This window comes from Onychostoma macrolepis, chromosome 01, assembly GCF_012432095.1.
Source record: "Onychostoma macrolepis isolate SWU-2019 chromosome 01, ASM1243209v1, whole genome shotgun sequence".
Lineage (NCBI taxonomy): Eukaryota > Metazoa > Chordata > Actinopteri > Cypriniformes > Cyprinidae > Onychostoma > Onychostoma macrolepis.
In genome coordinates, this window is record NC_081155.1 from 40,044,148 (window position 1) to 40,061,250 (window position 17,103).

The window sequence follows — 17,103 nt, forward strand, 5'->3', positions numbered from 1 at the left end:
TACTTGAACTCTGCACCATTGTGATCGACTGCTGGAGTTAATGACTTGAGGGTAATGGCTAATGAGTGGAGGATCGACCTGTTGCCTATGTTTACACTAATGGAAAACCAGTTGGTCAGCCAACCCCATTAAAGCATTTAGGGCTTATAAATAAGAGCAGCCTAATATGATCAGCTCATGAGGAATATAGGGAATACACTGTTGAGTGATCTTGTGAATGAAAGAATAAAAGCGTGCATGTTAAAAAAAAACACACACACGCTGATGTTTTGGCTTATCAGTGTATATATAAATAGCCGATATTTTAGTGTCACGTGATCCTTTAGAAATCATTCTAATATGCTGACTGTTGAAAACAGTTTTTGTGGAAACTGTGATACTTTTTTCTAGATTCTTTCATGAACAGAAAGTTCAAAAGATCAGCATTTATTTGAAACGGAAATCTTTTGTAACATTATAAATGTATTTACTTTTTTTGTACAATTAGACACATCCTTGCTGATTTAAAGCATTCATTTCATTTGAAAAATAATTACCCACATTTATCCAATTCTTTTTTTTTTTTTTTTTTTATTATATATATATAAGCAATGCTTGCAATTACTGTTAACCAACTTGACCTCAAGTTCTCACCAACTGACTGAAGCATAGGTTAACATAGGTGTCCTCAAGTGTATTTTATATTATCTCTGAAAGTCTGAGAACCAGAATGTACCGGAAAAAAGCTTTGTTTTATGAAATGCTTTGGTGAAACAAATATGCTTTTGATATTTTGCTTTGAAGTAAATGCCACTTGGTTTAATCTTTTGTTATCTATAATAAATGTCCTACACATATATCAACATGGAGTATTGAGTCATTTTTATGCCCATATAAAATGAGGACAGAAAAGTAGAGGAAGAGAGAGGGGGAAAGGATTCAGGGTATGAATTTGGGCCAAATTTGAAGTTGGATCTCAGTGAAAGTTCACTGTGTCATGGCTCTAACCCCAGTGACCTTTAAAACAGATGTAGAATGGAGATCTGATGTGAAAGCTACAAGTAGATCTCATTGCAATGGACAGATAGATACTGCTCTTTGAGTGACAGCAGCCGAATGTTTGGTTTGATATAGTGATGGCTGACAAGTGCTCTTGTGTTCACGAGGCTTCTGGTAAAAGATAAGAGAGCGAGGGAGATCTGTGTGTGTGTGTGTGCATGAAAAAGAGTGATGGAAACACAAATAGATGAGCATGGAAGCATATGTGGGTTTTTGTGTGTGCCTGAACATGAACGCGAAGAGAAAAAGAGAGAGATGCCTGTTAACATGCTGCACTGCGGACACACACTGCTCTTTAAACACAGATTGATGGAGCAATGTCACGCTGCTTGGAGGTCCATTCTGTAGAGGGCAAGAGGGGGAACTGACATCCGGGCCTCCTCCTCAAGTATTTCCATTCTCATGTCCTCCAACGCTGTCTAAAACATCAAACAAAATGTATTTATTCATTTTTTCAGTCAAAAATTATACCTTTGGAATTTTGTTCTGATCAAACAGTGTTCACATGCATAAAAGTGACTTTGAAAGGAATGTGCGAAGTGTGTGACACAGTTCGTTCGTTGATTCAAGGCAGATTTGGGCAGCAGCTGTGTGTGTCAGGATCTCTTTTTTTCATAGACATCTGCGACTGCTCGATGGAAACGTGTTTTTAACCAGCCGTCTCGGCTTCTTAAACACGCCGCAGGAGATTTCTCTTGATTCTTCACCACAAATGCGTCACCAAACTTTGTATATCAGATACAAATCAACAAATGCAAAAGTGAAAAAGACAGGACAAAATATAAATATTTGAGTAAACATTTATGATTTTAAATTGCTTTATGACTGAAAATTGGTTGTAAATGTTAAACGCTGGGCTCTTTTGAAAGGCGAAATCATAAGAAAGTACAATTTCTCCACTTCTACAAAATGCATCAGGACTACAGGTGTCTCAGACACCGGCACCTGTTGTCATGGGACAGATCAGCCTGCAATTCCGATAGAACCCTGATGCATTCCAGCGTATTACTGTCTTAACGCTAGTCCAGCCATCCCACCCTGATCCCAACACAAACTTCCTGAACATCCATAAAATGATTTACTTACGTGGAACAGTTGTTGCTGTAATGTGTGTATGTGTGTGTGTGTCTGTTCTGGCCAGACACACAGTGAGCTTACTCACACAAGACAAAGAGAGAGGAATGGGATAGCGCCCTTCAGACCACACATCTCGCAGGCTGTGTGTAAAAGGACTTCTTCACGCTCAGTGTTGTGCGGCTGCCACAGAAATCACTCAGTGTCTTGAGCTGGTTCTGTCATCTGAAAGAAAGGAGGAGTGAGTCAGTGAGTGAACGAGTAAATGAGTCAAGTGTGGTGTATTGGTTAAAGCTTAGGGCTCCCCACTGGAAATTCAGAACTCAATCAATATTTGCCCTTAAGCAAGATCCCGGGTTACTCCAGAAGAACAAATGAACGGATAATAATATCTACTAAGTGACTGCTATTTATTTAAGCATATATATTTATATATGTATACTTGTTAAATTTATACACTACCACTACCAACTAAATGTTTGGAGTCAGTAAGAATTGTTTTAAAAACATCTCTTATGGCCACCGAGGCTGTATTTATTTGATCAAAATAAACAGAGTAATATTGTGAATTATTATTAAATCAATAGTATTAATACATATTAATATTATTAAATTAACCATTTTCTATTTAAATATGTTTTCAAATGTATGCAAAGCTGAATTTTCAGCATCATTACCCCAGTCTTCAGTGTCACATGATCCTTCTAATATGTTGATTTTGTGTTCAAGAAACTTTTTATTATTATTATTATTATTATTATAAAACTATATTTTTATGAAAACAGGGTCCCCAGGATTCTTTGATGACCTGAAAGTTCAGCATTTATTTGAAATCTATTGTAACATCAGAAATATTTTGATGAATTTAATTAATTCTTTTTGAGTCTTAATAGCATTAATTCCTTTAAAAAAAATAAAAAAATAAATAAATACTGACTCCAAAATTGTAAGAATCTGAACCATATTTGTGAAGTTTCTTTTAATTATTACATATTTATTACACATTACTAAATTTAAGAGAATTGAAAAATATTAATTGAGTTTCTAGACAGAAAAACATAATTGTTTCAGTTGATCTATTTTTTTTATTATTTGTACTTTTTTGCCTTTTATTTTTTGTCATTGTCTCTCTTTCAGTTAATTCAACAACTGCCTCTACTATTAGTTCATATCTGTGACTTATTCCAGAGCAAATGAACTGAATTGATACTGAAATATCTTCTTTCAGAAAGGAGAACAATCTTATGGCAACATATTATCATGTTCATGCCAAGAAATTAAGCCTCTCTCTCTTCATAAAGTGAAATCGCCTAAAAGGCAGTTATGAACAGAAATTGCATTCTGATGTGTTTGTCAAACAGTTATTTTATTATCATCCGATATTTCATTCAACATTAATCTTCTGGTCACTTCAAATGAAATCATCTTTTGCCTGAAGATGGTTTCCACTTCTCTTCTGTCGACTTTGCACTTCAGCTGTAGAGTTGATGCCGCCTCTTGACCCATACTGACTCTCAAGTTTATATTCCTGTGGGTGAAAGCCGACGCCACAGACCACCCCTCCTGTACGGTACTCCATCAGACCCTGGTACATATTAATGTTATTTTCGGGTCATTTAACTTCGCTGTGCAGGAGGGCTGGGGCTGACGCAAAACCGTAAATCATGGAGCTGCGGAGCAAGCTGGTGCCATAACAGATTATCATATGGATTTTAGGTGAGGTTAAAGTAGTCCCTGAACAGGACCTTATTGGGTAATGATACAGGCACATGCAGATGCGTTGACAGGCATGTTTCACCACTGACACCTATACAACATATATTAATAGACCTATCTCTTTATATCAATTTTCACAATTTAATAAATGTGCAGTAATGAATACAAACCATCGACACAGACATTTTAAAGTCACAAGCAGCTTTTTAAATGTCTCTTTGTTGCCAATTTATAAGATGGATAAATGATCCTTGATGTATTGTCAACCATAAAATTGCATAATTTGAATAGGAATTAAATTCCCATTAAAGTTAAGTTGTGTACAAGAGAGATTTAGACTTTGTAGAAATTAGATGGATTTTAGAATTGTTGGCAATTTAAGAATCTGGTTTATTGCTCATGCAAATCTACCAGCTGAGATTGTGAAAATTGCAGTATTAGCCTAAATTCAGGTGAATTTTGCCACTGCATCTTTAAACGCTGTTGGCCAACAGTATAGAGAGAGGAAACATTTTATGGTTTTGCTCTTGTTGCTTAGATAAACTGAGATGTGCAAACCACAATGGCAAAAAAAAAAAAATGTGTGCGTAGTAACAGCTAAATAAACTTGGATTATTCAAATCTAAAATATTATTTATTATGACCGAACCAACCCTATTAGGCTACATTAGGTTACACCAGTAAGATTAAGGGTTGAACCCGACATATAACTTTTGACATTATAGGTTATTGTTTTATTGTGTATTTTACATATAGACTATATTAAATATGCATTTTTGTGTTGCAAATTACCATTCATTTTCTAATTTAAAAATTCAGCTGTGCTGTATTTGTGGTTATATGGAAGCTATTAAAACTTTTAGTGTTAAATGTGTAATTTAATTAAAATAACTGATCAATATGCATACGATAAAAAGCATCAGAGAGGTGGCTAGTTGTAGCCTATATATGATTAAAAAATGTTTGTGTCTGACAAGTAGGCTATTTAGTTGATTCTTCAATTAAAGCCATTTTTGACTTTAAATCATAAGATATTTAAACTATGATTCATCCATGTTTAAACGCATCACATGCCCTGGAATAAGGATCTAATTATGGGCTTGATCAACTTTCAGTGATGGCAATGACATAATGGCTCTTTTTGGAGGGAAAAAAAAGTTCTTTGGAAAACTTTTTTTAAACAAATTTTTTTTTCCAAGTAACGTTTTTATAGAGAGAGGAAGTTGGGGACAATCTCACAATAGTCTTAAAATGAGGGAAACTTTTTAGACACAATCTTTAACAATAATCAAACTTATAATACCATGTCCTTTAAGAATGGTTAAAATCATCAGCCGTTCATAGGCTTATTGTTCTACTGATGCTCTGTGGTAGTTCTTGTTTCTCAGATCATGTCCTCTCTCAAAGGTGGGACAATCGTTCATAGTCTCTCGCGGGGAATGACATCACGACCCGTTAAGAGCGGCTGTGACAGCCGTGTGCTAATTGAATATGACGAACTGTTCTCCGGTTCACCTCTCGCCACCTCGGGACTGCACAGCCAGCGATGAGAGACCGAGAAGGAGGTTTCGCGATTTAGACGCCTTTTGAAGTGCAAGGCCGACGGTGAAAACATAGCCGCTAATGCTAGCGCGCATCGTGGAAGGCCCTGTCTGTCTGTCTGCGTCTGCTTGAGACGGTAAAGTAATACCACATGTGAGAGGAACGCCGAGTGAAGAGCCTCTTGACCACCCATCGCATATGATGATACCAGGTGTCCCGCGCTTTGTTCTCTTTGTGCGTGTACCTTCATTATATAAAAAGCGCCCTGACAGGGATGGGCTCTGAAAAATCTGCACAGCAGATGCCATTGTGAACGGGGTGAACACCCACCGTTGTCCCACGATAGGACCCCTTCTGTTTGTAATTAGAATTCTTGTCAACTCTTCTTCCTTTCATATATGGGTCAATGATGTGACACTCATTTTTGTCCCAATCTATTAGGTTAAAAAAGGCCTACATTAAAATGTAGTTCATACGGAGAGAAAAAAAAAAAAGAAAAGAAAAGAAAAAAAAAAGCTTGAATAAAACTCATTTCCTAATTAAAATGAATATCGATAATATGAGATTTTTGTGGGGAAAATGTCTAGGTGTTGTAACTGTCTGGAGGCTGATTAAAATACTGGTGGGGGAAATTACAATAATATTTTCAAATAATATTGAAAACAAAATATTAGTAAATTATTATAGGCTATTATAATAATAGTAAATAGCCTATTATATAAAATATTGTTATCGGAGGCTGATTGAAATACTGGGGGAAAAAATGACATATTTTACTATTTTAATAAATAATAATATTGAAATATAATAATATTGAATAATATAATATATAATATAATGAAATAATAAATAATATTGAAAACACAAAATAATAGTAAATTATTATAGGCATAATAGTAAATAGCCTATTATATAAAATATTGCTATTATTCATTATATGTATTAGCCTACTAAGTTAAGCTGAGTATAAGAGAGATTTAGACTTTGTAGAAACTGGATGGTTTTTGAAATCATAGGCAATTCAAGAATCTGGTTTATTGCTCATGCAAAGCTACCGGCAGAATAATAGACTATGTAAGAAAATTGCAGTATTAGCTTAAATACAGGTGAATTTTGTCACTGATCTTTAAACGCCGTGCATATTATTTTAAAATGTTTTCAATATTATTAATTTGAATATTATTTTTTAAAAACCATTGGAAGCCATTTTGTTGTCATGTGATGGGACCACATAAGATCATGATTATGTTAAGGTCATAAAAAAATATTTAAAAAAACACACATTTTGACCTTTTAATGAAAATGAAGTAGCCCTTTTTTCAGTCATTCTCAATTTTAATTGAACCACATTATGGAGGTGCAACAAAACAAAAAAATTTTTTAGGCAAAAGTGTTTTGACTGCATCATACCAATGCAGGGCCTTTCAGAAATTACTAGGCACTTTGGATGGGGATGTTGAATAGGTTGTCGTGGATCACTGAAAACTCAGGGTACTTTATAAGCACAACCTAAATCCTAAGATGTTGCTTATCTCGTAAAACCAGCTGATTCTCATTTTGAGAAGAAGAACTTCTCTGCATATCCAAACTATGTGAAAACTATAGGTATTTTATCAACATCATGCATCCAACCCGGTCAGCTAAAGTAGCCTAAACTATATTATTATTGTATATAATATATATATATATATATGATAATATAATATTCTGACACTGAATGATTTGCTACAAATATATATTTTTCTCTTACTCTCCTATGTGTGAAACAAAAATTTCAGTAATGCCTTAAACAATAACAGAATTGTATTTAGATAGCTAAAGTCAGCCAGAAACAGATACAAGGCTATGCAGAACTTTTTCAATTGATATATGCATATGTCACCATGCTCTTCTTTTGCAAAGCCTAGTGCAGCAGTGTGTTTGTGTCTGGATCTGTGCAGCTGACCGGTTGGGGGTGGGTGGAGGGGAACGAAGGTACTTGGTTGTATCCACCATGTAATGTTCATTTATCTGCTCCCACATTTGTGGCTGCTCTCCCAGTGGTCCTAATGCCTACACTGGCGCATTGGGAGGTTAACATTCAATGCCATCCTTTGTTGAATCGCCCCACCAGTGTTGCCTCTGTATACATTTGTCACACATTTCAACAGCAAAAACTGAAGTGATGTGGACCTTGAAGGAAGGGGGGACCGGTTTAGAATAGGACAGTGCATTTGTGTGAAATTCTGTAAATGAGAGAACAGAGGTTTAACCTCAGAGCACCTTTTATACTGAAGGGCACATAGTTTTGTGATACTTTAATGCATTATATGTCTAGATTTGCCAGAGCATGTGTGAATTAAGTTAAACTCTAATAGTGTTTTATTGTAGAAGTTTGTGACAGAAAGGCATCCTCTTTCCAATGCAAGTCCCACTGATTTGATCCTTTCACAAAAAACCAAACTGATTACCACACATACCGCTCGGTAATTCCATGGCGGATTACATTCGAGTTAAGCAGTGCTGGTTTGTGATCGAAGCGGCGATGCCTGTGCATGCATGCGTGCGCGCGTGCGCACAACAGAAACACATGTCAGCTATGTGTGTACAAGCACACCGCCGTTTGTAAGCATCGAGAGCTGGTAGTGTTGTGACGCGAATAGCCCCTGAACCGCTGGCCCCCACCCACAGCGTGTTCTAATAGGATTACCAATCACTTAGCTCCTATATTTGCATCCTTTAGTCCTATTCAGGGTCACTGGCCTCTTCCGCTCTCCTTTGATCAATGATGCACGTTCGCCTCTGGTCAACGAATGCACAAACCGAGACAACCAAGCCAGGCTGTGAAATTTGTGCCGGCGATGCAGCAAGCTTTTCCTGTCCTCAACCCCAGCGCCATGGCCTTCGCCTTTTCTCTTGCTTTCTCTTGCCATTTCGCAGCACATCCTCTCCCTCTTCAATTTTCATTGGAAATTGGCTGACGTTCTCTTAACTTTATCTAAAGTTTTAAGCTTCTAGTGTTGCAGCTACCCTGCTAAATAATCTCCATAGTTTCGTATTTTATTGCTTTCATTTGCATATATATTAAATACATGTTATATGGTAGCTGTAGGGCAGAGTGTACTGAGCACGCGCCGATCTGAGCTGCCTATTGTTTTAGCAAAGCACCTGCTGAACTAAGCAAGGCGGTTTTGAGCCGTTTTTGAACGCGTGCTATATATTTTCGCAAGATAATGTCAAGTAATTATGGTCCTCACAGTAGATTCGTTATATAGAGTGGTTTGAACATTTTTATTTGGCCCACATCAGCATACGGATAGTAGCAAAAAAATAAAAATAAAAACTAACAAGAAAAAAAATAAAGGCATTTTTAAAGATATAAACACTAGAACTTGAAAATCCCTGGACGTTAGTAAACGACCAGTAAAATTAACCTGACAACAATGAAAAATAGCTTAGTTTGAACACCCTTTCAGTCATAGTCTACAGGCTATATATAGCCCTTGAAATTAACCTATGTTTAATGCTGATATGATCAAGCACTTTACTGTTTCATTTTGAGCCTAAAAAAAATGACACACACACAAACGGATGCAAGCTTGTTATCTGAACGACTGAATAATATTTTGTTATTTGGATGATGCGTAAACAGCTAGCTTGCTCCGCATTGTGATATAAAAGCTTTTCGCAAACGATTGTGTATAAAATAAGATTTGTTAAAACACCAGATTCTAAGGACATTAAATAAAAAAAAGCTTACATAAGTAGAAATGGGAGAATCTATATTGTAGGCTACTTATTACTTGTCAGTCTATATAAGCCGGACCTTGCGAGGTTCATATTATTTTTTTATTTGGATGGTCGGTAAATAATTTCCAAGATTCACACTGAATATCTCGCTGTTATCATTTGATTTGTACTGCAAGTTGAAAGACATGGGCTTTATTTTCTATTTTTGTACAATTTAAAATGCATAATAATATAAGCCCCATTCACATAACATTTTATTAAATGTACAGAAAAACACGAGGGATTGGCTCGTACTAAAGCAAATTAATTTCAAGCAATGAATGCTGCAATAATTGTAATGAAATAACCCCATCGTTCTAACCTGTTTAAATAAGTAATGCCAATTGGTTTATGACATTTAATATTTAATGTACAGGTGTTTTAGAAATGGCGTGCTATATGTGAGTTAATTAAATCCACTCAATATAACGCGCAGCAGTTCTATTAGCAGCAGAATAATTAAAAATAAAAGCCGCCTACGGGCTTCTGTGGTAGAAAAACCCCTCGTATTCCACGGGGAATGGCAAAATATTTATTAATTCAACGAATTCTTTCATTTAAAGAATGACAGGAATTATTCTATAGTCTATTCTATGTTGTAAGAGTGAAATAAAGCATTTATTCCTTGCTTAGATTGTATCATTTGTAACAAGTAGACTATGTTTAGAAATTTGGAGAACTCCAAAACATAAAAAGTGAAATGCTGTATCAATAGGTTTAAAAGCTGTCTGACCAATTTACCATAATTTGCAATATAGCTTATTTCATAGTGAAAAGTATTTGTCATCCACATATATATATATATATATATATATATATATATATAACCCTGTTGCCATATTAACATATTTATGACAACCAAGCAAACATTCCTATCTCAGATCAAGACCTACATGATCTCGGCTTCATATTTAAGAAATAGGTTAAATGATGTAAAGCATATAGTTGTGCAATAACAATTGTCGAGAAAGTTTATGCAGAAAATCGGCAATTCAACGGGAAAAGATTTGTGGCAGCTTCCGCAACATATTCTGATGACTAATAGTCCAAATATTCAAGCAGCACCAGCACAACATCAGTCCCACACGCTTATAAATAACAGTCTCTTAACATGAGACTGACTTTTTTGTTTCTTTCTTTCTTTCTTTCTCTTTTCTTTCTTTCTTTCTTTCTATTTTACTGACAACACTGGATATTCCAAAAACAATTTATTCTGACCAATAAGTGATGATAAACCTCTGATATGAACTCGTTCTATTTATAGACATCTCGAAGTCAAAACATCACATTTTAGAAAGGCCAGGCCTTTCTGTTGTTGCCATAAATTTGAGGGTCTAGCCTGTGAACTTTAACTCTTTATTATTGTTGTTGTTAAGTCTTCTTCATAATGTATTTTACTATGGGGTAAGTCTTCAGAAGTAACTATGGTAATTAACCATAACAAAATTAAACGAGCCTATTGCTGAAGTCTCGTCCCAACAATACCTGCACACCGGTGTTTAACAGCGCATTTTACATTTGTTTACATTTACACTTTAAGACTGATTTTCTCGAAAGTCTTCCCGTCTTGTACTGTTTTAGTCATGACTGGCTTGTCAAAATACTGTGCAAAAATTTGCAGGTACATTGAACGCAATGCATTAGCTGTATCTACAAAAATAAGAGTATTTTTGCACTGTTAAACCCCACGATTGTATAAAATTGTAAACACATTGCTTCATGGTCTGCGCGTTTGATGATCATTACGTTTAATGTAAAAATAGACACGTGGTTATTGTTTATCCAGATAATTTTGTAATAATGTTCACAGCTCACAGGCCGGCAACATTTGTTAAGCTAAAATTTCGCAAGAGATACTTTATTGCCCACAAAACGTTTAATAGCCTAATTTGAACGCAATGTGCTGTTTTGTTGTAACATAACAGCCTACGTAAAGTGTTCAGAGAGAATGTCCTGTTTTGAAACATCCACGATTTTGTTTTGACTGCTTAACTTGACCTTTTAACCTCGATGGGAGAGTTTTTTGAATATGTTCTTTGATCCCTTGACAGACTCCTGCACACTGCCTCGCCAAGACAACCAAAAGCCGAGCGCTTTTCTGGACTGCTGTTGTCGTCGCACGAAGTCAGATGTGTGACTGCAACATGAGAAAACTATTTTTATGGTTGGTAAACGACATTCAAACAGTTCATTAAAATAATCTGTGGTCAAACACATGAGATACATTGGGGCTAGTTTTGATAGCCTACTAAGCAAATCCGGCAAATACCGAAATTAATACGTGGAATCATGAGCCTTTAAATTGATATATATATATATATATATGAAGAGTTCAGATGCAAAAGCCTCTAAGTGCCGTCTGAAATTTTCTTCTTAAATGAGCATTTTTATCAGGCTCCTATTTGTAGGTTCAGTAATTTTACTCTAATGACAATGTATAGGTGCTTTTCTATGCAAAAAAAGTGAAATAACTGAACAGAAATATAGGAGCCTGACAAAAAATTCTCAATTTAGAAGAAAATGTCAGATGGCACTTAGAGGTTTTTGCATCTGAACTCTTCATATATATATATATATATATATATATATATATGAATGTGTCTAAAAATGCCGTTCCTTAAGGTGAAAGATTAATCAGATATTGCCTAGTCCTACATTTAATAAAGTCTGGCAGATTTCGCAGAGCACAATTACTTTGATGTACAATAGTCATTGTCATGCGCAAAATTTTGCTTTAAGTGAATAGCTGGCATCAGAATGAATACTGTCCAATCCTAAAATTAGAAAAGCAAGAAAAAAAAGTTCCATGATATATTTTCATTTGGAATAATAACGTTTTTGTACTACACTGCAAGCCAGGCTTAAATGTATCGCATATGTATTAGCTAAATTTAAAATTCCCTTATAATATCAATTCAGCTTTTGTTTTCTATGTTTTATACTCCACTGTGTATTAAAATGGCATACACAACTTAGGCCTAAACCTTAAAACAGGCTGACCTCTAAAGAATTCTCTCAATATTATAATTTCTTCCATCATAACAATTGCAATGCGTTATAAATACGTATAACATCTTATTATTACAGTGTAACCACAACCCACTGCTTCGGTTAGAAAATTAGAGTAGCGTAGAAAAGCATCATTTTGTGATATATTTATTTAAAAAATCTCTCAGGGGTTTGGGAGGACGACAAGTCATCGTAGCGTTTAAATAGCTACAGATCGTGTAATTATGTTGAGATTTTGTAGACTACAAAAAAAAAAAAAAAAAAAAAAGTAAAGAAAAAAAAAAAACAATGGCACATTCTACCTTTTTTATTTCAGACAACATAATCTGAACATATTAAAATCTTTGGCTTGAAGCGTTGGTTCAGTCACGCATTTGAAGAACTGTGAGATAAGGGATTTAAGAGACAGGGCTATCACAAAAACTCTAACAAGCCTGACACTTAGGCCTACTGGAACGGTGAGCAACCACATTGGGAAAGGAGAAGAAACGTTAGAAATATTCAGCAAGTAAGGAGCAATATAGACATCCCCTTACCTGGAATTAAATATACACATCTTACAGTTTTGGCTATATATAAATTTTCATAGTGTTCGTATTTAGATGCATGTCCATATACTGTATGATAAACAGAAATTCGCTTAAATATCGTATCTTCGTTTCGCAGAATTCGAAGACATTTCCTTTTCATTTGATTCATAAAAATATGAAAAATCACTTTTGTCGGCGTCAGCGTCCATGCCCTTTTTAGGAGAGAAGCCGGGCCATTTTTATTCGCTATCGTCTTTATCTTCTTGAACTGTTGTTGTGGAATGGTTGTAGAGTCCTTGAGCCATGAGCTGAAGAGCGAGGCCGTTCTTATAGCCAGTGGCCTTTTTGATTTTGGCCCTCTTATTCTGGAACCAGATTTTTATTTGCGACTCATTGAGGTTGAGTTCCTGGGCCAGCGACTGTCTCCGCTGCTCCGTAATGTACCGATTCGCCTGAAACTCGGCTTTAAGTCTCTGCAGCTGTTCAGCCGTGAAAGCGGTTCTCGGTCGCTTGTCTTCCTTCTCGCTTTTCTTCTTTTTCAATTTTCGTGTCCTTGGGCCTAGTGTAGAAACAACAATAAAACGAAGACATAAATATCATAAAGCAGCATATGACACTACATACCCACATCTGACGGAGAATGCCTTGGCAGGTGAGTGAAACGATTGATGCGGTGTTAACATTGGGGCCTACCTGACACTTCCGTATCGGAAAAGCTATTTTAGCCGCACTCTCGTTAGAAACGTCGATAACGAATTCATTCTGCAGTTCATTATCCAACAGCGAGTGTTATGAGTGTTTGTAATCTGTGTAAAACGAATGACCTTAGCTGACATGTGCATGTGTAATTTCCAGGAAGGCCAGGAAACAAAATGCTACTTAAATAATAGTTCTAAACCGCAAATAGCAGCGAACTTTAAAATGCATAAGATATTTATTCATAAGCAATTCATATGCAGACCTGCAAAGTAAGCTTTAAAGTAGGCCTCAGTCCTCGATTGACACTAGTGCTTACACCCAGCGAAAATAGCGGGAAAGCAGAACGAGGCTTTGTGTGAGTCTGCTTATTCTTCCTAAAGCTATTAATCATTTTCTGAAATTTTAGTTTGCATCGAATTCACAGAGTGAAAAAAAAAGAAACATGTAAACCAACATTATCTCCAATAATGGCTTCTCTACATTACATTTTTTTATGCTAGTAGCTAGCCTATATTATTGCAAGCATCATAGACAAAATGACAATTTGTCCACATATCAGTAGTAGCCTATATTCCGCCCTGTTTTCCACAACAATGCCATATCAAGTTCTTAAGTTCGAAATCATGTTATTGTCAGTCACACAGAAAAAGAAAATCGATAGGTTAATCAGTTTTTGTTGTTCTGTGGCCTCTTTATAAAACAGGCAAGCGATTGGGTATGTAACAAACGGTGTTATTTTGATATGCATTTCAAATTAATAAAACGTTTAATGTTTAATGTCAAATATAATTGAAAGACAGGGAATGTACATAAAAAGAAAAAATCTATAACTTATTTACCTCTGCACATGAGCAGTTAATTGAAAAAGTGTTTACAGAAAATGAGCCGAAATTATATTTTTACACATCGACATTAATATTACGTGTAGGCCTTCGTTTTGCTCCGTTAACAACAACTGTTTTGTTATTGTTCTGCAAATAGTTTTATTATTTATTTATTTACCTTTAATATGTCCATGAACAATGCAGCTCATATGCAAACCCATTTATGCAAAGTAGGTGCAATTAAAAAAAAAAAAAAAAAGCTAAAGACCTGTTTACAGCATATTATGCAAAGCAAACCTATCACCACGCATGTGGTATTACGGTATTACACGCACGTCAAGAAAACTATTTTCTGCATTACCACTCAACAACTGAACAGAACCCTAAGTCTTTCCTTCAGGAAACTGCACTCGGATGATCGAAATTCTGCTTGCCGTCTGTGAAAGTCCAGTGTCTGATAGCTCAATCAGTAAGTCAATCAGTGAAGTCAATCAAAGCATCTTTTCCAACAGCCCAGCTGACTTTCTGTCAGGTATGCACTGTAAAATGTTTTGTCAGAAAACTTATACTTCGTGTGATAACCGCTAAATGAACTATTCTATACTATCTGAGCAGGTAGAAATGGCACCTGAAGGTAGGAACTGCACACAATGTGATTAACATAACATTCAACAAAATCTACCCTTTCGGCTGACCCTTAACTGGTTTGTCACAAAAAAATAGCCTATCCGTTAAATATCTATCGAATATCCTAAAATAATTTCACCACAAATAGCCTAAAGCTAGCAGCATTAGGTCATCGTAAATTCAAAGAAGAATGCCACAAAACAAGGTTGATTATGCCCTATATCACGGCACTTCTTATTTTCTTTCCTTAATTAAGATTAAGCTATTTGTATTGACATTATGGACACAAATACTTTTAGATTAACCCATACAAAGCATGGTCATAGACTAAGATAAATGAAATGCTACAGTAAAAAGATTCATAACACCAATAACAATACGCTTATAAACTGTGGATAGCAAAATATTTTAAACAAATTGCTATTATCTAAATATTAATCTATTAATATGATCTATAGCCTAATTTTCACATTAGCACATTTATTCCCTTTTTCTATTGATGGTATTGGTGTTATAGTAGGCTACATTAATTATTTTGTATAGCCTAGAACCAGCCTAGACATTTAGAGGGCAACCAGAATTAGAATTTTGCCTTTCTCCAGAAACGGCTTAGGTGAACAAAATGTGTTTCTACTTTGGTTTGCGGCCTAAGTGATAATTGTTCGCTCGTGACTCAAAACAACCCAGGACTGTTGAATATAAACGAGAGCTTCAGACGCTGCACGCGTAAAACGAATGAAATGACTAAAACTCAGTGATTCATTAAAAAAAATAAAAAATCACAACCAGCTAACGTTATGCGCCCTCAAAAAGTTTTACGCGCGCAGCGTCTCTCGTTGTTTGTGAATCATACAGTGCAATTAAGAAACTAGCGCCTTACCAGATGAAGGTCTGTCCGAGTACCTGGTGCAGTACACCCACGCAGGCCATAGTAAAGGCTGCGATTCTTTCGCTTGCGAAGTTCCCCCGTTAGTGTTCACCACCATTATCGACGTCGTATTCTCCCCGTACCTTGCTGTGGTAGTTCCATTTCCTTCGACAAGCTTTGCAGAGGTCTGCTTTGAGGATGGCGAAGAAGACGAGGACGAAGAAGTGCTGTCACTACTGCAGTTTGAATCCTGGCAAAGGCTGCTATTATGCGACGGCCTTATCACCATAGGGTTAACATTCTCCCTACCCGAGGTTTGCGCCCGGTCCCTACTCCCAAGATCTTTCTTGCAGCCGAAATCTGGCCTTAGAATATTGTCGATGAAAAAGTTCGTGGTTCTGTGGGCTTGCTGCGCAGCCTGGTGAGGTAAAATCGGAGGAGATGGTATATTGGGCGAGAGCGAGACGCTCTCAGACTCAGTCGAATCACGACTATTTTGATCCTTTTGCTCCTCCATGACAGCTGGATCGTGGTCTGCACACCAAAATTCCACTTGTTGCAAAGAGCAGTATCCGGATAGCGACAAACAAGAATGCAGTCTATAGTGTTAAAATAAAGGTATGCGAAATACCTTAAGAGAAGCGACTGTCATAGCATCGGAATGCTTTCCGCGATCAAGGCGTTTCAAGTGTCAAAACACACCCGTTATTCATGTCAGACAATGCATCGCGCGATGCTCCGCAGTCCCTGACTCGCTGCCCCGTGTGACAGCTCGCGCTTAACAAACTCTTTCTAAAATCACGGTGCCCCTCACATACTTTTTTCCTTAACCGGAAGCACGTGAGCGAGACACACGTGCAATGGACCAATGGGGTACCAACATCCTTGGTGTCACAAGCAGAGAATGTCCAATAGAATTTTACGATCTTATGCAAATAATGAACGGATGGATTTCCAAGACCAAATAAGCTGGCGAACGTTAAATCCGCTCTAATGAGGACTGGATGTTTCTGGATCGGCATTGGCTTTTGACAGAAAAAAAGATCTGATAGTGCAGCTAATTCATTATTTCAGTTGCTCGTTGTATTTTTTGCCAAAACTAGACACTAATAGCATTGCGAATAGCTCTTTTTTGAGACCGTTAGTAGTGAAGGTAGGCGATAGGCGACGGAGCAAGGGGTGAGCCTTCATCATAAGCAACTATGGAATTATTATTCTGTGGGACAAGGTTATCAAGCAATGAAATTAAGGCTAAGAAACTGAATCTACCACAATGAGACACATTTAATAATAACAATAATAATAATGTTTTCAATTAATTTAATAAATGCATTATATAGGCTATTAAATGTATCCGGGATATTGTATAATGACATTTAAGGTATAGCTATAATTTACCTAATAATTG

The 17,103-nt window shown here is 36.2% G+C and overlaps 1 protein-coding gene across 4 annotated transcripts; it reads right to left on the reverse strand.

Moving 5' to 3' along the window:
- Positions 1 to 550: 550 nt before the first annotated feature.
- en1b (engrailed homeobox 1b) lies at positions 551 to 16,646 on the reverse strand. 4 transcript variants are annotated; one of them, XR_009272627.1, is made up of 4 exons: positions 15,708 to 16,646; positions 12,684 to 13,236; positions 2,201 to 2,337; positions 551 to 1,457 (listed from the first exon to the last, which is right to left on the reverse strand). XR_009272627.1 is itself a non-coding variant. In XM_058784446.1 (2 exons), exons 1-2 carry the CDS (start codon positions 16,210 to 16,212, stop codon positions 12,917 to 12,919), a joined length of 825 nt encoding a protein of 274 aa, XP_058640429.1. In that variant the 5' UTR covers positions 16,213 to 16,646; the 3' UTR covers positions 11,908 to 12,916. The 4 variants fall into 4 exon arrangements, 1 of the variants encoding a protein (XP_058640429.1); XR_009272557.1 differs by having other exon boundaries at positions 551 to 1,763; XR_009272702.1 differs by lacking the exons at positions 551 to 1,457; positions 2,201 to 2,337 and adding an exon at positions 10,221 to 11,275.
- Between the last annotated feature and the right edge of the window lie 457 nt (positions 16,647 to 17,103).